Here is a 21,752-nt window from a genome sequence, read left to right as displayed (position 1 = left end):
GGCCTGGCCCCCTGGGTACCCTCTGCAGGCAACTGCCACTGCTGCCTACCTTCCTCAGAAAGCTGCGCCTCATATGCTCTTGCTGGGAACAACTTCCAACCCCTAGTGACTGAGCGACGGTCAGATTCAGTCTGGCAGTAGCACACACCAGCTGTTTCCATAAACCGAGGCCAAAGATGGTCACGGCAGTTTAGAATTTCTCTCCTAAGAGAGTTTTAAATGAAAACTTCAAGTTCAACCAAACACTAATTCACTTTTCTATGAATGAGACATACATCCTCATATAGTTTAGAGTGATGACAGAACAAGGGAAGGCTGACCCTTACTGCCTCAGACCCACCAGGTGCCTCATAACGCAGAGCATACTGGAGGCTCCCAGAAGAACTGAAACTGGGCTGGTGAAGATGTACGGTTGATTGTCTTGCTTTGGTTGACTCCATCCAGGTTCTCATTCCCGGCCCTCCCCCTCCACTCCCGCCATATTCATTAGCCCCTCCTCTCCTTCCTCCTAGCCTTTAAGCTGGGTTCCCCAAGGATCAATCTTTAGATGACTTCTCTCCTTATACTACATACGTCCCTAGGTTACTGTTACCCATGCTCATGGCTTCCAATATATCCTCATCACTCCCAAAGCGAAATTCAGCCCAGACTACTCTTCAGCCCCACATACGCAGCCACCTGCCAGCTATGTGTCCACTTGGAAGTCCCACAGGTATCTCAAACAGAAGTTCCCAAATGAACTACTTGTTCAACCATCTCCCAAAATTTCTGGTGCTTGTCTTCCTGCATTCCCTATCCTGCTATCAAATCCAAATACAGAGAAATAACCTGAGACTCCTCCATCTCCATTCTCTTGTATCCTGTTGTCCTAAAGTGCCTTTGATTCTACTTCCTAAATCTTCCCAAGTTCTACACCCTCTCCACCCTCTATTCCACTGCTGAGTAAAAAGCCCTCAGCCACACATTTCCCCCAAAATAATCCCTCTCATATGTAAATCCAGCCACATTTCTGGCATGGACTGATGTGAACTGGTACCTCTGAATGGCTGTCTGTCAGACAGTATGGGTTCTGGTGAATTAGTGGCTATGCCATATGGTTGGTAAACGTTTGGAATGGAACCCTATTACCTCTCAGTGGCTCCCCAACAATGCAAGATAAGCTAGTCTCTTTAGTGTAGCTGGTAATGGATCCTTGTTCTCAGGCCAGTGCCCAAACCACAATACCAAATGCTGCCTAACCTGTTCTAGTGTCTCTACAGCAGGGTGTCTTCCCCTAGATTTTATGGGCCCCGGCACATGTTCACGGGCAGAAGCAGTGGCAGGACTTGGGAAGGGGGCAATGTACACGTGGATGGGATATACTTGCTAACCTCTATGTATAATTTGGTTATTTCCTTCATTATGAATACAGGCAACAAACCACAGAAGCATCAGTAATACCTCTATTTTGTTACCTATAAAATTATGGGAATTTCCAAATCACAAAGAACTTGTAGTTAACTAAAAAATTACTTATGCTCATCACTACAAATTACAGTAGCAATTTCTGACTGCTATTATATCTCATTATTTTTGTTAATAAAGATGGACATATTATATATTACAATTTATTTTTAAGATATTTGATAACTATACATCAGTATCATTGTTTTTTTCTTATAATTCATGTATTTATTTTATGCAGTTAAAAACATTACTGGAAAAGGGGTCCATATACAAGATAGAGCCAAAGAGATCCATAGCATCACAGGGTTTAGAATCTATACTCACCTATACTAACTATACTAACGGATACTTCCCTATCCATTTGCCTAGTGCACGTTTACTGATGACTCACCAGGTATCATGTGTTGTCCTAGGTGCTAGGGATGCTGAGATGAGAAAACGCAGTTCCTTACCTCACGGTGGGTGGGGACGGAAAACCGGCCATTTAAATACTGTGTGCTAAGCGCAGTATTGTAACTTTACATAGGGAGACCTGGGAGCCAGGAGAAGGGACACTAACCCAAACCAGGGGCTGGGAAGGCCTCCTGGAGATGACAGTGGAGCCAAGTCTTCAAGGACGGGAAGGATTTAGTCAGGGGAGGAAAGAATACAACCTGTGATACCACCGGCCACAGTATATACTCTTCTGGAAGCAACTATAAGTGTAATATATTTGCTCCAAGAAAGGAAAATAACTTTATGGAGTATTGAAGCACTGCAAATAAACACAACTATCTGATGCTGTGTATAAATCTCCACATCTTAGGAAGGAAGGAAGGAAGGAAGGAAGACACGCAAGCAGTCAGTCAGCTCAGTAGATTTTTCAGAGTTCAAAAGGCCCATTTTCCTCAAGAAGATAAAAAGTCCTCTTCATTTGTACAATGGAAATGCAGCACTAGAAAATGTGAATGTAGAACCAAAGTCTGTTGATTATGGAATGACAGTTTTCTAGGCAAGGAGAAAGAATCCAAAAACTATCCACATGATGTAGTAGACAGACTATTTTTTGGCTAACTTCCTGTGGCTTCCTGGCTGGATGGCACAAAGATACATTTTTCAGAACTGCTTTCAAAGTTGATAATTGAGATACAGGGAATGATCTTTGCAACAAAATATGCGGTTCAAAATGTCTTCAAAGTGGACAGTCCTGGGTAGACAGACTCTGTCCCTGAAGGGACAGAGTCTCTCGACTAGGCTATCTACAATAGATATGTCCAGTCTTGGGAATTGGTTTTTAAGTTTGGTTAATTATCAGGGTTGTCGAAGGCAAGAAGTGATGCCTACTATATTCCTAGAACTATGTGCCCTTCCAACTTTCCTTATTTTCTCAAGTAGACTGGGACACATGTTGATTCGACTTCTACCAATATTAAATTATAGCATGTTTCCTCTTTTTTCATTACAGGAACAAAAAGTTGCAATAAACTTCCTGTCTCTTTGTTCCCCACTGCACTCAGGAACTGGAACTGTATTACTGTGGTGGACAGCTCAAACTTCGCTGGTAAAAAGGATAATCAATTAATTGCAAAGTAGTTTTGTATCATTAAGTAAACAATGTCTTGCTTTCCAAAATTCCACAAGTACTTTCAATGCTATCTTAGAAACAAAACAAAACCATTCCCTATAGTTGGAAAAGTTTATTCCTGTGACTGTGTGTTAATATTAACCTTGAAACGTCTGTCATCTACCATTATACCCCATATTTCTCCCATAAAAGCTTCAGTAAACTTACAGTCCTGACACAGTTACCACGAGCAGACTTCTATCTGGGAATGATTACATGTGCATATGGACTTAACTTAGGACAGGAATAAGTTAGCACCTTCCTTTGACCTCTTTCTGAGCACAACATACAAACAAAATCCAAAAATGATGAGTATTTTAAAGCAGCTGGCTTCCACAGGTGCTAAGAAGAGCTTTGACATATGATGGGTCTAGACATTCAGCAAGTGTGAGTTTTGGAAGTGAGCATCTGCCAGTCTTATAAACTGGGAATTGAGTTGTTTTTATGAACTTCCAGCCTTGAGAACTCAAATGCATTTTTGAAGCAAATTCACTTATAATTTAACTGAAAAATAAAATATTGCTTTTCTTATATTTTCACATCCTTCAATGACTGGAAACAGTTAAAAGCCCTGGAGAGAGGGTCCTTCTGAGGCCCCAACTTCCCCCAGTCAGCTAGTGAGGGTTTCCTTCTGGCTTCAAAATTTCAATCTCTAGCCAAATGCTATTTTAGAAATACGATGACTGCTATGGTCATAAGCAAAACACAGATTGGCATTTTTAAAAGTCCTCTCTGGCTGAAGCTACTACAGATCAATATTCTGAAAATATTTTTTTAAGAACATATGCATTTTTTGCTTTAAGATAATTGTATTGGGAGGTTATAGAAATATGAATTAACACTGTAGGCAAGTTTAAGTTGAATGCTTCAAAGTTTATGAAGAGATTCTAAACCCAGTAGGGTATCTAAGACTTTACCAGCAGACTGTAGGTTCCTGGGCCTGGTAAGAGCTGGCCACTCAGCAGGGCTCTTGTCACTGAACCCAGCAGGTATCACAGTTCAGCATTGACTATAAAGCTCCAGGTTAGCACAGTCCAAGAGAAATATAAAGGCATATATGTAATTAAAATATTTCTAGCAACTACATTAAAAAAGTATAAAGAAATGGATGAAATTACTTTTAATATTTCAGTTAACTCAATATATCTAAAATATTACCATTTCAACTTGTTATCAATATAGAAATATTGATAAAATATTTTACTTTTCTTTGGCACTAGGTTTCTGAAATCCAGTTTTACACTTACGGCACATCTCAATTCGGACCAGCCATAAATAACCACATGCGGCTTAGAGGCTCTCGTATGAGGCAGTGATGCTCGGTCCTATTCCGAATGGGCAGAGACACAAAAGATGCAAGGGGGGTACCAGAGCTACCTAAATTCTAGGGTGCTCAGACATATTCTGAACCACGGTCTCCTTGCAGTTTCAGAGATTAGTGCTTCCAAACGAGTTTGTGTAGATTCTAGCATTTGCAGCAGTAACTAACAAATGCCAAATATTTTAATATTTGCCTTTCTGCCTCAGCTTATACAGCCTGGTGTCAGAGCTGCACATTCCTCTAATACACTAGAGAATAAGACAGAGAGGCTCACTGAATCATCAGGTCATAGTAATGTTAGTTATTTTCCAATGTTTTAATTACCTTTGAATATAACTCATTTACTCTATATAAATATTACTGAATCTTCTCAGCACAAGGGCCCTAGAGAGAAGTATTTATTCTCAAAATAAAACCCAACAAAAACAGGTAGTCAAATATATTTAAGAAACCATGCAATGAGCTTTACTTACTTCCTATGAAACTTTCAAGGACTATATTAATTTTAACTAAAGTAGAACTCTCTCTAAATCTACAAACCCTTGAGGTCTTACAGACTCTAACCAATACTAGCCTTTCACCCTCAGTAAATATTTCTGCCCATCTACTTAACTTCCTTGCAGCACTAAAGTGATTACCTTAGATAAATGTTCCTTTATGGTTCCATTGTCTCTCTTTACCACTTCCACCATTTCTTGGCTCCCAAGGTAGGCAGCATTAGCTACATTAAAAAAAAAGGCAAACACTTAGAACATTCACTTAGAATAAACACAGATGTCAAGATAATTGTAGTACATTTCTGTTGCCCTCTTGTCTTTCAGCAAGTGCTGCCTGATGTGAGATACCAGTAAGGCCGAGAGAGGTCTGGGAGTCAGGTAACATGTATCACCTCTGAAAACAAGTGCTTGTCCTACGGAAGAACCTCCTCTCATTGTTACCTGGCTTTCCCAACAGCAGCATGTGGACTAATGTCAGATTCCACAGCAGAAAGGAACAATTGCTCAGTGTGTTTTTATGACTTAGGGACCATAAACACAAATTTTCACAGATGAATCATATATACCAGGGAAACTGCACACACTTACTAACATGAAACTGTCTTAGAAATTTTTAAAGAAAGGACACAACTAAAAAAAATGTTTATTTCCAAATAGGCTTAAAGGACCTCTAAGAATTTTTAATGATGAAAGTCCCATTATACTGACTGCAAAGTGACCCTCACCTTCACAGTGCCAAATACCTGAGAAACAGGAAGAAAGCCAGAGACAACGTGAATTTATGTGGCTTTCTTTTACTGGTTTGAGAATTTTCCTTTAATGCTTTGTGCCGTGAATTCCATTTTGATTGATATTATTACTGTTACTTTGTTTTCTTGTTTATCATCGTCGGCCTGGTATATTTGCCTTTTCCTTTATTTTTAATCTTTTGTCATTCTGTTTTAAGTATGTCTCTTAACATCATAAGTGGACTTTTTTAAAAATGCCATTAGAAAATCTCTATCTCTTAAGTCAAGGGACTTAACATATTCCCAGATATTGTTATTAAAGATAATTGCTTTGACTTCAGTCACCTTGTTTTGTGTATGCTTTGCCTTATTTCTGGCTCTTCTTTCCACCCATTTATTATGAATGATGAGTTTTCCTCCCCTACATTCTAAAAATTTCTTTTCATTAATAGTCTCAGAGGATAAATTCTATTTTTATTAATTAAGTGGGCAGTTGTACCTAAAATTAAGTGGGTAGTTGTGCTGCCTGGAATAAATCAGTGTCTATAATCCCTCTACCCAAACAAGGTAGCCCCTTAGCCCCTGCGCTTTCCCACGCCTCCTTTTGGAAACTCTAATAAACTCTGAATCCACAGGCAGTTGTCCTTGGGTCTGTCAGTCTACCGTACCTGATTAAAACAAATTCTGGACACATTTTAAAACCAGGAGACAGAGCTGGTGTTCTGGGGAGGTCAACACAGTATTTTTTTTTTTAATTTTATTAAGGTATCATTGATATACATACACTCTTATGAAGGCTTCACATGAAAAACATTGTGGTTACTGCATTCACCCATATTATCAAGTCCCCCCCATACACCACTGAAATCACTGTCCATCAGTATAGTAAGATGCCACAGAGTCAAGTCACTCCTTGTCTTCTCTGTGCTACACTGTCTTCCCCACGACCTTCTACACACCATGTGTACCAATCAAAATACCCCTCAATCCTCTTCTCCTCTCTCCCCACGCACCCTCTCCAGCCCCTCCCCTTTGGTAACTGCCAGGCCTTACTTGGAGTCTGTGAGTACGCAGTGGTTTGGTTAGGGCAGAGTAACACAAGAAAGGGCTGCAGAAAGAGGGGGATGGGAAGGAAGCTCCAGAGATCTGCAGGGGGGTTCCTCTCGTATTCCAGCTAAGTACTAATTGGCATTCTCATGTGAGACACTACCAGAAACTGGGGAAAAGACCACCTTGAAAGGATTTAGAGGGAACAATCCCCAGCAAGGGAAAGTTACTATTTTTACCTGCCCAGTAGAAAATCTCATAATTCATGAAGTATCAACTCTAGAACCTAGAGAGGCTTTGCCTTAGTGGTAGGGTAAAAGCAGCCATAAACTAAATGCTGTTCTGGTGCCAATGAACAGGCTCAAAACAAAGACCAAAAAGGACCAAACTATTTCCAAGTAACATAACTGTGTCCCATAACAAATTTCAAGAATATCTACATGAATACAAAAATATCCAGCTTCTGACAAGGTAAAACTAACAGTGTGAAACATCCAATAAGCCATCAAACATGCAAGGCAGGAAAATACAACCCAAAATGAGGAAAAAAATGAATCAAAACTGACCTAGAAATGACAAAGATAAATGTAACAACTAAATCTATAAACCTCTTAGAAGGAAGCATAAGAATACATCTTTGTGATCTTAGAATAGGCAATGATTTCTCAGATATGACACCAAAAACCAATGGCAAAAGGAAAAAACATTGATTTTATAAAATTTAACACCTTTCTATTCTAAAGGTATTATGAAATGACACAAGAGTGGGAGAAAATTATAGATCTAATATAGATCTAAAATCCAGAATATATAAAGAACTCTTACAATGCAACAATGAAAAGACAAATAACTTGACTAAAAATGGGCAAAGGATCTGAATAGGTATTTCTCTAAAGAAGATAATACAAATGGTCAATAAGCACATGAGATCATGAGTCCTCAAAGAAATGCAGTCAGAACCACAATGAGACACCACATCATAGCTACCCGGTTGGCTATAAGAAAAAAGGCAAATAATATCAGTGTTGACAAGGATGTAGAGAAACTGAAACCCTCATACATTGCTGGTGGCATTGTAAATTGGTGCAGACAGTTTGGCAGTTTCTCAGAATGTTAAATAGTTACCATATATATATCTAGCATTTCTACCTGAATGCATAAAGCCCAAGATAATTGAAAACAAAGGTCCACACAAAACTTGTACATGAATGTTTATAGTAGCATTGTTCATACTAGCTCAAAATTAGAAACCATTTGAACGTCTACCAGCTAATGAATGAGATCAAAATGTGATGTAGCTATAAAATATAATATTGAGCAACAATAATGTACTAATACATGCTACAACATGAATGAACCTGAAAACATTATTCTCAGTGAAAGACCAAGTCACAAATGGCCATAAACTGCATAATTCCATTTATTTGAAGTGTCTCTGTGATAGGCAAATCCATAGACAGGAAGTGGATTATTGGTTTCTTGGAACTGGGGGAAGGAGGAAATGGGGAGGGAGTGCTAAAAGGTATGGGGTTTCTTTTGAGGTGATGAAAATATTCTGAAGTGAGATAGTTGCCATGGTTGCATTACTCTGAGAATATATAAAAACCACTGACTTGTGCAATTTAAAAGAAAGTTTTATGGCACTAAAATGATACCAAAATCAACATATTTTTAAAACAAGGGTAGATACAGGTATCAAAAGTTTTATACCTTATTGTATATATTCAAGAAGCAGTAAGTATTGAGTATGTTAAGTAGAATTACGGAAGATATAAGAAAGACCCATATCAAACTTCAAGAGATGAAAAATGGATGGGATTAATAGCAGAGCAGATGTAAAAGGAAAATTAGTGAATTGAAGATTTAATAATAAAACTAACTAAAAGGAAACAAGGAGAAAGAAACTAGAGAAAACAAGAAAGGACAGAGCATCAATGACCTGTGAGTGAACTTCAAAGTGGTCTCATTATACCATATAATTGGTGACATTGAAGGAGGGAGGTATAGAAAACATATTTGAAGAAAGAATGACTGAAAAAATTCCCAAATTTCTGAAAACCATAAATCTATAGGTCCAAGGAGCTCAAAGAATCCCAAAGCACAAGAAACATGAAGAATAACTACACCAAGGTACATCATAAATTGGTTATAACCAAAGATAAAGAGAAAATCTTAAAAACAGAGAGAAAAATAATATAGTACTTACAGAGGAACCAAGATTTAAAATGACAGCAGATTTCTTCTTGAAATAATGTAGACATTATTAACAGTGAAATAACACCTTTAAAGTAATGAAAGAAACAAACCTGCCAATCTAGAATTCTACAGCCAGTGAAAACAGATTTCAAAAATGAAGACAAAATAAAGACTTTCAGACATACAAAAGCTGAAAGAATTACCTACGAGCAGAACTGTACTACCAGAAATGCTAAGAGAAGTACTTCAAGCAAAAAGATGATGTCTGACAGAAATTATGTCTATTCAAAGAAATAAAAGGCATTCAAAATGTTAACTATATGAATAAATTTAAAGTACATTCTCTCTGACTTACATCTCTTTATAGGAAAACTGTCTAAAGCAAAAAATAATAAGGTCAAAAAAATAAATTGTATGACAATAATATCACAGATGTCGGGGAAAGAAATGGCTCACTGTTGTAAGGTTCTTATGGTATAGGTAAATTGTTGTAATATTATCTGAAGACTGTTAAAGTTATAGACATATATTATAAACCCTAAAGCAACCACTAAAACAGCAGAACAAAGAATTGTAACTAATCAGCTGACAAAGGAGAGAAAACAACAAAAAAAGCAATTAATTCATAAAGAGGTGGAAAAAAACCAAAAATGGATCAAAGAACACAGGAGATATTTAAATAGAAAATATATATCAAGATGGTAAACTTAAACCCAACCCTATTAATAATTGCATTAAATTTAAATTGTCTTACTACTCACATTAAAAGTCAGGATGGGTAAGAAGGAAAGATTCAGTTGTTTGCTGCCTACATATAAATATATAAATAGGATAAAAGTTAAAGGCTAGAAAAACATATATCATGTTAACCTCAGTCAAAAGAAAGGTAAAATGACTGTATTATTAGACAAAATGGATTTCAGAGCAAAAAATGTTACCAGAGACAAAGAGGGTGATATCATAGTGATAAAAGGTCAATTCATCAAGAGTATATGAACGTCCCAAATGTTATGTACCTAATGTTACAAGAAACAGACAAATCCACAAATACAGTCAGAGATTTCAAAACTCATCTTCCAGTCATTGACAGAACAGTTAGAAAGAAAATCAGTAAGAATATAGAAAACCTGAATGACACCATCAAGCAACTTGACCTGGTGTCTACAGAACAGTCTACTCAACAAGAATAGAATGGACATTCTTTTAAAGTATCCACAGAACATTTCCAAAGATAAACCATATCCTGGTCATAAAATAAATTTCAATCCATTTAAACAATTAAAGTCATGCAAAATATGCTCTCTGGCCACATGGAACCAAATTTGAAATGAAAAAAGAAAGATATCCCCCAAATCTCCAAAAACATGGGAACAAAATAACACATTTCTAAATAACTCCTGGATCAAAGGAGAATTCTAAAGGGAAATAAGATAATTCATGGAGGTAAATGCTTTGCTGTAGTGTCACTCTTGAATTAGAAAAAATTAAAAAATTTAAGCAACTTGTAAGAACTCTTACATTTCTAAAAGTAAATTTTTCATCAGGGAATGCATCTTTTAAAGGGATAGGCCCTACTTTTATTCCTATTTTTTTTTCTCCTAGTAAATTCCCATTTCAGTATACCATTAAAAAAAAAGAAAGTAGAATACCAGTTTCTTTTCCAGTAATTGCTCCAAGGAAGCCATCTTTTTCATTCCTCAGAAATGCTCATAACACAACACAGTGGTCAGAAATAATAATACCAAACAGAAGTGTAATTTCCTAAGGGGAAAACACATTTCTCTTGGCAATGACTGTCAGTGGTATTCCTGGAAACCCAGCAGAATTCAGTTTCAAGCACCACAGTGCCACAGTGAAGGAAATATCTGATGGCAGGAGTAATGGAAATAAAAACATGAAGAAAGAGAAAGATTTAGAAGAATGTTGTTTACTTTTGTTTCATTACAAATCTAAATACAGGTGTAAAAGAAACTCTCCAAGGAGTCTACTATTCTATTTTTTTGCTACTATCATCTTGCAAATTTGCTTAGGGTTCAGATGTTAACTACAGAACTTCACCTCATGGTAGAGTGGCTAGAGGACTAAAATGGGTGAGGGCTGAAGTTGGAAGATCAATAGGATATTCATCTCACAGGATAAACGGTATCACGAAATCTTTCAAGGTCACATGATCTACAATAGGAGGCTGCCTTCTTTTTAACTCAATCACCTACCTTGACATCATTTTGCTGCCTGGCAAAAAAATAATCTTCAAGTCCGATTTGTTTTCTCCTCCCTTACTCATCTAGGTAGAATTGATCTCTCCTTTCTCAGTACAGCTCATGCCCTGCATCTGTTTTCATGATAGCCATAACTGTGATATATTTAAATTCTTCAGATTTGTCTCCCCTAACCTGGTGAAAGTAACTAAAGAGAAGGAGCTCTATTTCACTTTTCATTCTTTCCAGGGCTTATCCAAGTGCTTGGTTCATGCAAGGGACAGTAAGGGTTGTTAAATGAAATAAATGAGAAAGGACTGGGTTGGTGTTTTATTTGTATTTTGTTTTGGGGGGTGGGGGTCAGGAGGAAAAACCTGCTGCCCTCCTTGAGTAGTGCAAGAGCTGATGCCACAATGGAGGCCAGAAATGGAGGCTGAAGCACAGTCATTGGTGAGCCAAGCTGGCAGGTACTGGTGTAAAATTGTAACAAATCATTGACCACTGCAAGCAAAAGAGCAAGTTTAAGAGTTTCTGTTGAGACTGGCCCCAAAATAGGCCACATAAGCACTGGTCACAGCAGTGGGAGAAAATGCAGAGGGAAGTAAAACCACAATTAATGATGTAACAGGAGGTGTGGGGAGATGCATGAGTAGCTTTCTAATGTCGAAATTAGGGGCTGGAAGCCAAGTTGTCCTGCTGTTTTGGCCGTACGTGGTCGGATGCCACTAGTAAGGTTCCATAGCAGAATGCCCCAGGTTAGCTGGTTTTGCTGTTACATTGGGGAGAAAGGGTTGCTAGTGCTGAAGCACAGGGACTAACTGCAGATGAACAAGTTTAATTAGGACAGGTGAATTCTTGAAGTAGTAGATCTCCCATGTGTGAGGACAAAAGAGTAGAAATCTGGAAAGAACCCACCTCCCTGATGGCACTGTTGAAATATTATTTATCTGTAGACTGTCTACCTCTAGATTTCCTGGTGCATGAGAAAAAGAGATGCCTGTCTGTTTAGGCCACTGTAATTTAGTTTCCTGTTATCCATAGCCAAACTCAATCCTACTAACAAAGACAAAGATGGGGCCTTGAAATTTTCTGGGTGTTTTTGGTCATACACAGGGGTCGGGGAGAGGGTGGCATCATGCCATCTCTGTATATACTAAGACTTCCCTGAGAGGAGGCAGAGGTAGGGGCTGACTGAAGAAGAGCCTTGCCAAGGACAGGTCCTTCAGCCCATCGTCTGACTCGTCCTGAAGCTGGCAAGATGTTGCTGAAGGCAGGGCAGTTAGAGAAGTGCCAGCCATGCAGGGCTGCATGGTAGCCAATTCTTGGGATGAGAAAAGACTATAAAACTAGATGGTCTTGCAGACATGAGTACCCTACACTCCAGCGGAGCTCCATCCAGACAGAGCTGCTCAGGCAGAGTTAGGACTAGAAACACTCCGAGAAGCATAAACCAGGAGTTTGTCAGAAGGTTAAGCAGGACTAGCTGTACTTAGAAACCAGGAAGTCTTCTTATAAGGGGGAGTTCTTTATTTTGTTCCAGGTTGTTTTTCATCTTTCCTAATGGTGCTAAATGTGGCTTTTAACAATGTGAAAACCAGACCTAAAAAAGTAATTCTATCCTCTGAAATCTCTGAATAATTTGGAGAAGTGTTTATTATTCATATGATGTATTATGCATTTCTCCATTAGCCAAGACTTTGGTTATTATAACTATCCATTTATTCTGTAAACAGATAATCTTATCTATGTGACACTGAGTTCACTGAAGTGCAAATCACAACTCAAGGTGTATGATTTTTAAAAAAATAATTCAACTTTTTCAATGGCAAATAATTATATAGAAATGTAAATTTCTTTAGAAATTTCTTTAGAAATAGTGAAAACTTCATTGAGCCATTTAATTTTAAACCAGGGATGATGTTCTAGTACTTTATCTAATCATCTTTTGCCCTAAATCCCAATCCTGACCATATATACAAAAAATCTTTTCCTTCATTGCTGAGTTGTAGGCTAAACTTCCGTGAATCATTAAAACTTCAGTTGGCATTTATAAATGGATTTTCCTAAGCTATATACACAAATGAGAGAATAGGTAACAATGGGAGTCTGGTTTTGTTTTATTCAAAAAATTATTCTAGGGTTAAAGTATTTTGAGAAGAAATCCATGATTCTGTAGTGAAGTTCGTGTGTCAGTTCACTGACCAGTTCAGTTCCTTTCATATCACTGTACATGTTTTTAAAAGTTATTTTCATATTGATTACGGAAAGTAAAGATTACGAAAGTTTCTTTTACAAGAATATATACAACAAAGTAACGTAACCTACCAGGAATGCCCTTTGTCTCTGCCCTGTTTTTCTAGTTAGGTAACGGAAAGGAATTAAAACGTCAATTTGGCCTAACCAAACAAAAGACCCTAGAATATATTTGAAAGTTAATTATGTTGACCTATGATATTGCTAAGCTAAAATACATTTGCTGTGAGCTTTGATCAGAAATACAATTAAGCTGTCTCAGTGAAAAGTCTATTTGTCGTGAAATAGAACATCTATTCTAAAGAAAATATGTAGTAGCAAACATTCCAGAATTAAAATTAAAAAAATTGTATTTCCCTTAAAAATAACATTTAAAATAACAATCTACTTACCTAAATTGAACTGATGAACCCTGGCAAAGTTAATAAAGTACCGCTAACTGAAGTAGGGCTACTCTTCTCTGAATGCTGGATAGGAAATCATGTTTCACTCAGTCTGGTGAAGACTAATACATAGAATCTCAGCCTACGGGAAGTGCCATCTTTGCCAAAAGGGCACCAGCATTCAGAATACTTGAGTTCCTTAAATTTTTCAGACCTTACTACAACAAAAAAATATGTGTATAAACTAAAGGATACAGAAAATCAGTGTCTGTCTAGATAAAGAAGGATTTATTATTATTAGTGGACTGGAAACTTCCTCCATTTGTTTCCATATGATTTCTACTGAAGCACAGACATTACATAATGTGTAAATACTGCAAAGCCTCCTAAAAGTGAAGCTGGCATGTTAAAGGTTATTGTCTGGATGACAATCAAGCCACAGAAAAGCAGATCTTTCGGAGGAATGTCCAGATGGCACAGATATGACCACTGAGAATGATCTCAGATCTGGTCTCCTTTTCTTTAATAACTCCTCCTTGTATAACCTGAAAATCATGCCACCAGCTCAAGTGGCTGGCGTGAATATTGACTACCTACACTATTTATGAGATATAAACTCAAGAGGTGTCAACTAACCATCTGCAAAGGCCGGGGCATTATCTTTTGAGTATGGATCTGTCTCAGCAGCGATCTTCTTCCATTTGCAGTAAGCAAGGTAACAGGAATCGCCTAAGGGCTGGCCGGGGCTGGCCAGGGCAAAGTTAGCTTCTGTGGTAATGGTCCCAAGAGGCAGCAAGAATGATGCAGTACCCAAAGGGGACAGGTGGGAAGAGTCTGGCCAGGATATTTCAGATGCCTGGGTAAGGATCAACCTAGGGTCACTACTAGGAGACTGAAAAAAGTACCCAAGTAGAATATGAACCAAGAACCCAAAGAAGAAAGAAGACAGGTAATTCTTGCCTCCTTTCTCTTTACCCAGGGTTATGGGGAATAAAGGAGAAGACTGAAGTACTGGTTACTTGGACATCAGAAGGTCAGATCTAGAAGAGAATAGAAAATCAGAGAAGGGAGAGATGTCAGAAATATGAGGGCTGTGTTTCAAAAGTTTGTTTGCAACTTGGTTGTCTGGCACATAGATGAAGCAATGTGGCTGAGTGTTCAGTCTGGTTTACAGAATCTATTTTGCACAGTACAACTCTACTATGGTTGTGTGGCGAAGAAACTCCAGGGCTCTCCAAGCAACAAAGTGGCAGAAGGCTCTGGTTGCCTTCAATCAGGGAGGAATGTGTCCTGTGTCCAAACTTGATGCCTGTACTTAGGACTGCTGTAAAATGCAGTAGGGGGTCTATTACTACAGCTGAAAGGCAGATTCCTTTCTCTCAAGTGCAGCTTACAGAACCTACTCTTCTCCAACAGGTGTTCATAATTCTGGTGTAGAAAAATTGGAAAAAACATTTATATGATTACCTGCTTTAATTAAGAACATGAAGCACTTGATTATATATCACATGTAATATATTACATATTCACTAAATATATAGAGAAAAACAAATAAATAAAACTTTCTTATATCCCATGTCCTGGTTTGGGTTTAGAAAATATTTCTAGATGCATAAGGAAAGCACAGGTAGCTATCTAACGTCTATCAGAAATGCAGATGTTTTGGGTGGAATGTTCTACAAATGTCTATTAAATCTTGTTGGTTGATACTGTCACTGAATTCTTCTATATCCTTGGTAATTTTCTGTCTTGTTCTATCATTTCTTGGGACAGGAGTGTTTGAGTATCCAACTATCCAATGGATTTGTCCATTACTCCTTTCTGTTCGATCAGTTTTTGCCTTATGTATTTTGGCACTCTCCTGTTTGGATCGTCCATGTCCTAAATGTGCATACACATTTAGGATTGTTACATAGTCTTGGTAGACTGACCCTTTTATTTTATTACGTAATGTTCCTCTCTGTCCCTGGTAATTTTCTTTGCTTAAGTTTACTTTATCTGATATCACAGTCATTTGTGGTTCCTTCTGATTAATGTTTGCATGATGTACCTTTTCCATTCTTTTACTTTCAATCTATATAATTATATTTGAACTGAGTTTTCTGAAGACAGCAGTAAACTTAGGTTATATTATTTAATCCACTCTGCCAATCTTTGTCTTTTAATTGGTGTATTTTGATCATTTACATGTAATGTAATTATTGGTAAGAGTTTGTTATGCCATTATATTATTTGTTTTCCATTTTTTGTTCCTCTGTGGTCTTCTTTTTGTCTTCCTATTTGTTACTGAATATGTTTTTAGAATATCATTTTGAGTTACCTATGGTGTTTTGATTATGTCTCTTTGTATAATTATGAAGTGGTTATTCTAGGTATTACATTTTATATATGCAACTTAATACAGTCTATTGCTGTTGACATCTTACCAGTTCCAGCAAAGCATAGAAACCTTATTTCCATTTATGTTCCTTTGCCCTCCATCATTTATAGTTGTCTTAAATACTTGTGTATATATTTAGAACCATATCAGTGTTACAATGTTTCAACTATTAAAATATAATTCAGAAATCTCAAGAAGAGAAGGAAAATGTAATTACTCACATTTTTGTTCCTTCTGTTGTTTCTTCCTTTCTTAATGTTTCAAGATTCCTTTTATCACTCCCTTTCTGTACAGAGAACTTCCTACAGCTGTTCTTTTAGGACAAATTCCTTTAGTCTTCCTTCACTGGAGTATGTCTTTTTTACTTTTTTCCTGAAGTATATTTTCATTAGATAAAGAATTCTACATTGACAGTTCTTTTCTTTTTGTACTTGAAATACATGTCATTTCTTTTGGCCTCTATATATTCTGATGAGAAACAGCTGTCATTCAAATAGATTTTCCTCTATAAATAATCTTCATTCCTCTCTGGCAGCTTTCAAGGCATTTTCCTTGTTTTGGTTTTCAAAAGTTTAATTATGATGTGTATTGGTGTGAATTTCTTTAAGTTTATCTTGTTTGGAGTTTATCCAGCTTCTTGAATCTGTAGTTTTATGTCTTTTACCAAATGTGGAAAGTTCCTATTTTCTATTGTTCTATCTTTATGTTCACTGATTCTTTCCTATGTCCCCTCAATTTTACTGTTGAGCCCACACATTGAGTTTTTTTCATTTATTTTTTCAATTCTAAAATTTCCAGTTTAAGTCTTCTTTTTCTTGAGACTTTCTAATTTTTCATTAGTTTCAAATATGTTTATTAACTGCTCACCAAAGCATTTTTATAATGGCTGCTTTAAAATCTTTATCAGATAATTCTGACATCTCCATCATCTTGGTACAGGCACCTATGGTCTTTTCCCATTCAGATTGAGATTTTTCTGGGTTCTTGGAATGATAAGTGATTTTTAACTAAAATATGGACATTTTAAGTTTCATTATGATACTCTGGATCTTATTTAAACTTCCCAATTTATATTTTATTTTTCCCCAATACTTCTCCACAGGGGAAGAGTGAAGGGGGGAGTATCACCTCTCTACTGCCAGGTTCTCCACCAGGTTTCTGCTGACATCCAAAGAGTGGGGAGACTCCTCATTATCGTTGGGCAGGGGTAAAATTCTGACTCCTCTCTAGGCTTCTACTGTTACTCTTCCAGCCTTGCAACTTCCCCTCACGTGACCTCCCCTGACCTCACGGGTGGTGGTGGTCATGGCCCCATACTGCTAAGCAGTGGTGGGAGCTCTCACTCTTCACAGCCTCCTCCTGACACTGCCCTAGTGGGGAAGGAGAAAAGTGTCTCAATACGGTTGGGTGGGGGGTGAAATCCAGGCTTCCTACTTGGCCTTTGCTAGCATGGGTACAGATAAGGCCACATTTTAATATTATGCTTGGCTAGATTAGAGCAGTTATTACCTGAAAGTTTACTTTACAAAGGTTGCCATTTCCCTGGTCCTTTGGCTAGAAAGTACAGGTTCTTGCTGGGGCATTTTTTGTCTGTATCTGTTGGTGCTTCTGGGTTGCTAGTTCCAAGTCTAGGATATATGTGGTACAAAGAAACCCAGGGAAATCACTACTGCACTGTTCTCTGAGTCTGAGATTCCTACAGAAGAAAGGTTTGTTTTCTTTTCCACCTTGCAAAGTCTTCCTATATTTGTTTTATGTAAAATATACAGGGGCTTTAGTACTTAGTAGGAGATGCAGGGAAAGGTGTATCTATTCTATCTTCCTGGAAGCAGAAGTTCTTAGAGAAAAATGGAGTCCCTAAATAGAGAATGTTTTTTAAAATCCTTTCTATGATGTAAAAAGAAAAATAACCAAGAAGGAAAAAAAAGCTGTGAAGTGAAATAAAATGACTTATTAAAAGGTATGTGGAGTAACTTTAGATAGGAATTTCAAGTGATTTCTATTTGGTCTCAAATAATTTCCAAAGGTGTACTTGCCCTTAGACATCATTTAGTCTAACTCTTGATTTGGTCAATGACTGAGAATGAGAGAGAGGAGAGGCCTAATTGAGGCCACAGAGTGGGCCTGGGGTAAACCAAAATGAAAGCTGAGGGTTTCTGACTTGCAGTCAGTGCCATTTTCACTTACTAGACCATCTCTTTCTCTTCTATAATAAGAGGGAAGGATAAAGAGCTGGACCAGAAAATCTTTAAGGGACATCACCAACTCCAATTTTTAATAATTTTTATGACTATCCTTAGCGTTGCTTCCCTTCTTTCATTGCTATGCTAAGGCTAAATAAAGAATTGAACTTTGTTTTTCTGAGGACTGCTTCTTGCTACCTATTTGGATAAACACAACCCATACAATCTGTAGCTGTACAACTGAAAAGGCAGTAGTGTGTCTTGTTTCTGGATTTGCTATGCTCATGATCTTGTGGTACTCTTAATGTACGTGAGCATCACAAACTTTATTATGATTGACTAAGGGAAAAAGACAATAGCAGCAATTAAGGTAAAAGGAAGCTTAGCACAGTGGCAGTGTGCTGGAGTTTGAACACTACCCACTAGTTGTGTGACTCTGGGAAAATCATGTAACTTCTCTGTAACTCAGTATCTTTATCTATAAAATGGGGCAAATAATAATACTCAAAGCTCATTAGCTCTTCTAAGGTCTACATGTAAAAGTTCCGAATGGTGCCAACAGCTGCTGCAGCAACTGTTGTGATATCATTAATTGAAGTCTTATTATAAATAAAATACTAGACACCTTACATACATTATCATGTTTAATCTTATAGTAATCTTCAGAGGTGTGGGATATTATCACCCCCATTTTATAGATAAGGAAAGGCTTATTTTATTACAAAGATCATTTATAAGTATAGTATAGGTTGTTATTAGCTAAAAAGATATGTTATGCTTAAAAACTACATTTGAAGCCAAAAAGTAAAGTAATAAAACATTCTTTGGCACATTCAGAAAATATAGTCAGCAAAGTAGTCAGTGTTATATTACTATAACTATTACTTATTACTTTTATAATTTAAACACCTCCAAAAACATTTAAAGAGGGAAGTAAATGCCATTCACTCTACAGGAATATTGGGCCTGGTTTCCTTGGACTGTTTTTTGCAAAGCGCTCACACTGAGCTAACAGTGCACACCGTGGATTCCTGTAAGGACTATTTTATTACATTAAATAGAGTGTACTAGATAGAGAAGAATTCTTTCTCACCATCCTGCAGCTAGACTGGAGAATCAGAAGGATAAGGTTTAAAATGAAAACTTTGTCAGACTTTTCTGTCTGTCCTACAGAACTCAATAATTTCATTTTATTTCTAGTTTCAAACTTTTGGGAGGAAACAATCTCAACAAATAATTCCTTGCTTGATATTAATCCACTGTCTGAGATTATTCTCTCAACACCTTGTGACACAAGAGTAAAGATACATTTTAAAACATGCTCACCAAGGCAGAATGGTTCCAGTATATTTAGGAGTGAAAACTCGTACTTCAGGCTCATCATTTGAAGGCTCATTCTGATCAACAAGGACTTGATTTTCAAAGGCCATGGTTTAAGTAAAAAGTAGCCAAGAACATAGAGCACATATCGAAACCAGCACAAAAGTGGAGTGGCGATCCGGCCGTTGGGCGTCTCAGACATTCGCTCAATTGTTGGAAAGAGCAGAAAGGAGCGAATTATCTACAATAAAAAACATAGTTTGATGAGACCTTTTCTTAAGGGACTTACTGCTTTACTGTTTTTTTCTATTAACAATATTTACAAATGACTGGGTTTTAGAATATGACTAAAATCTGTTCAGAATGAGAACTACCATCTGCTGCCTTCTCAGCCCACAATCAATCTGGGTAGGATATAAGGATATTGCTTGAGTGGTTGGAGTTAATTTTCAGAGCGAGGAAGAAATCAGAATTCCTGGATAACTTCTTGACTGTGATAGCAATTCAGAGTCCCTTTGGAGGATTGTTGAAAGCAGTAATTAATGTATTATTTTAGTAGTTACACCAACGTGATTTACTAATGCTAACAGAAAAAAACAGAGATACATAAAAAACTCTAGTCAGCATTCTTTTACTGATTATACGTGGAGAAAGTACACTTTTGAAAAGCTCCTCTATTCCTTAATTTTACCAGCCAGAGATGATCTTTAACAGGACCAAATATATTCTTAACAACTGATTCAACCTTAATAAAGGGCAGACCAGGGACAAGTGAAGCTGGAAATCTCTACCTACATGGGAAGAAGTTTATGAACAAAAATATCATTTCAACCCAATTCATCAGAATGTCATGAAATATGTTTTAATAATACTCCAGAAGGAGAAAAAGCATCATTAAAACACTTAAAATTTACTACTGTCCACCATATTAATACTTTAAAAATTAATATATAACTTCCATGGGGGATCAGAAAAGCCAAAATAGTGGGCTTGCCTGTTCATCTCTTATTATTATTTTTTTAATGGAGATAAGTTCTTAAGTTTCCATATTAATCATGGAATAATATAAATGGAATAGATCATGAATGTTAACATATAGAACAGGAAATGAGAATGGGTACAATGGTTTTATTTTTTAATCTTTTAAGGTGTTAAGTATAACATACAGAAAACCATAAAGAACATAAATATGCAATTTAAGAAATAATTTATAAAATGGTTCAAGAAACAAAACACTGTCAGTATGGCATCTTCCAATCATTCCTTCCTCTGCTCATCTTAGGTAAGCCTTTATCCTGACCTCAGTATGTTACTTGTGTCAATACTTATCATCCTTTATAGTCAGTTCCTTATTTTGCTTTACATTAATACTTACCATCCTGCTATAATGACTGAATTGTGTCTCCCAAAATTTACATGCCAAAGCCCTAACCCCTGGTGTGACAGTATCTTCAGATAGGTAATTAAGGCTAAAGAGGTCATAAGGGTGGGGCCCTCACAGATACGATTAGTATCCATATTAGGGGAGACACAAGAGAGCTTGCTCTCTTCTCAAGAACACAGAAGAGGTCTGATGAGCACACAGGGAGAAAGTGGCCATCTACTAGCCAGGAAGACGTCTCACCAGAAATTGACCATAATGATCTTGGACTCCCAGCCTCCAGAACTGTGAGAAAATGAATGTCAGTTGTTTTAGCCACCTAGGCTATGGTATTTTGTTAGAGCAGTTTGAGAAGACTAATATATGCCTTAATACCATAGTTAATTTTTGTTGGTTAATGAACTTTATATAAATGTAATCATGCAGTATGCTTTTGTATTTTACTTCCTTCACTCAACATTGTTTATAATATTCATCTATACTGATACATGTATCAACAGCTTATCTTTGCTATACAGTTTTCCACTGTATAAACATATCACAATTTATCTGATACATGTTTGTGTTGTTTTCAAACCAGAAATAGTACAAATAGGCTGCTATGAACATTTTTATACACATCTCTTGGTACACAAATGCATATATATTTCTGTTGACTACATACCCTTGAAATAGAAATACTGGGTCATATGATACGCACATGTTCAGCTTTCATAGATAATTCAAACAGTTTTCCAAAGCAGTTGTACCAGTTTATCTCCACTACCAACAGACATGAGAGTTCATATTGTTACATATCCTCACCACATTTGGTGC

At 37.0% G+C, this 21,752-nt stretch overlaps 1 protein-coding gene across 4 annotated transcripts in view; it reads right to left on the bottom strand.

Moving 5' to 3' along the window:
- The window catches only part of LDAH (lipid droplet associated hydrolase), a 99,366-nt gene that overhangs the window by 11,610 nt on the left and 66,004 nt on the right, over nucleotides 1-21,752 (bottom strand). For 2 of the 4 annotated variants that reach the window (XM_017666942.3, XM_073216014.1), the window contains 2 exons: nucleotides 19,562-19,796; nucleotides 5,009-5,091 (listed from right to left, as the gene is read on the bottom strand). In XM_017666942.3, the coding sequence (XP_017522431.1) occupies nucleotides 5,009-5,091; nucleotides 19,562-19,796 (318 nt within the window). Of the gene's footprint in view, nucleotides 1-5,008; nucleotides 5,092-19,561; nucleotides 19,797-21,752 lie in introns of those variants that run through there. The other 2 variants (XM_073216019.1, XR_012122577.1) reach the window with 2 other exon arrangements.

Source organism: Manis javanica, chromosome 1, assembly GCF_040802235.1.
Source record: "Manis javanica isolate MJ-LG chromosome 1, MJ_LKY, whole genome shotgun sequence".
Taxonomy (NCBI): Eukaryota; Metazoa; Chordata; class Mammalia; order Pholidota; family Manidae; genus Manis; species Manis javanica.
The sequence above is the reverse complement of the archived record's forward strand: the minus strand, read 5'-3'. Positions and strand labels throughout refer to the sequence as shown.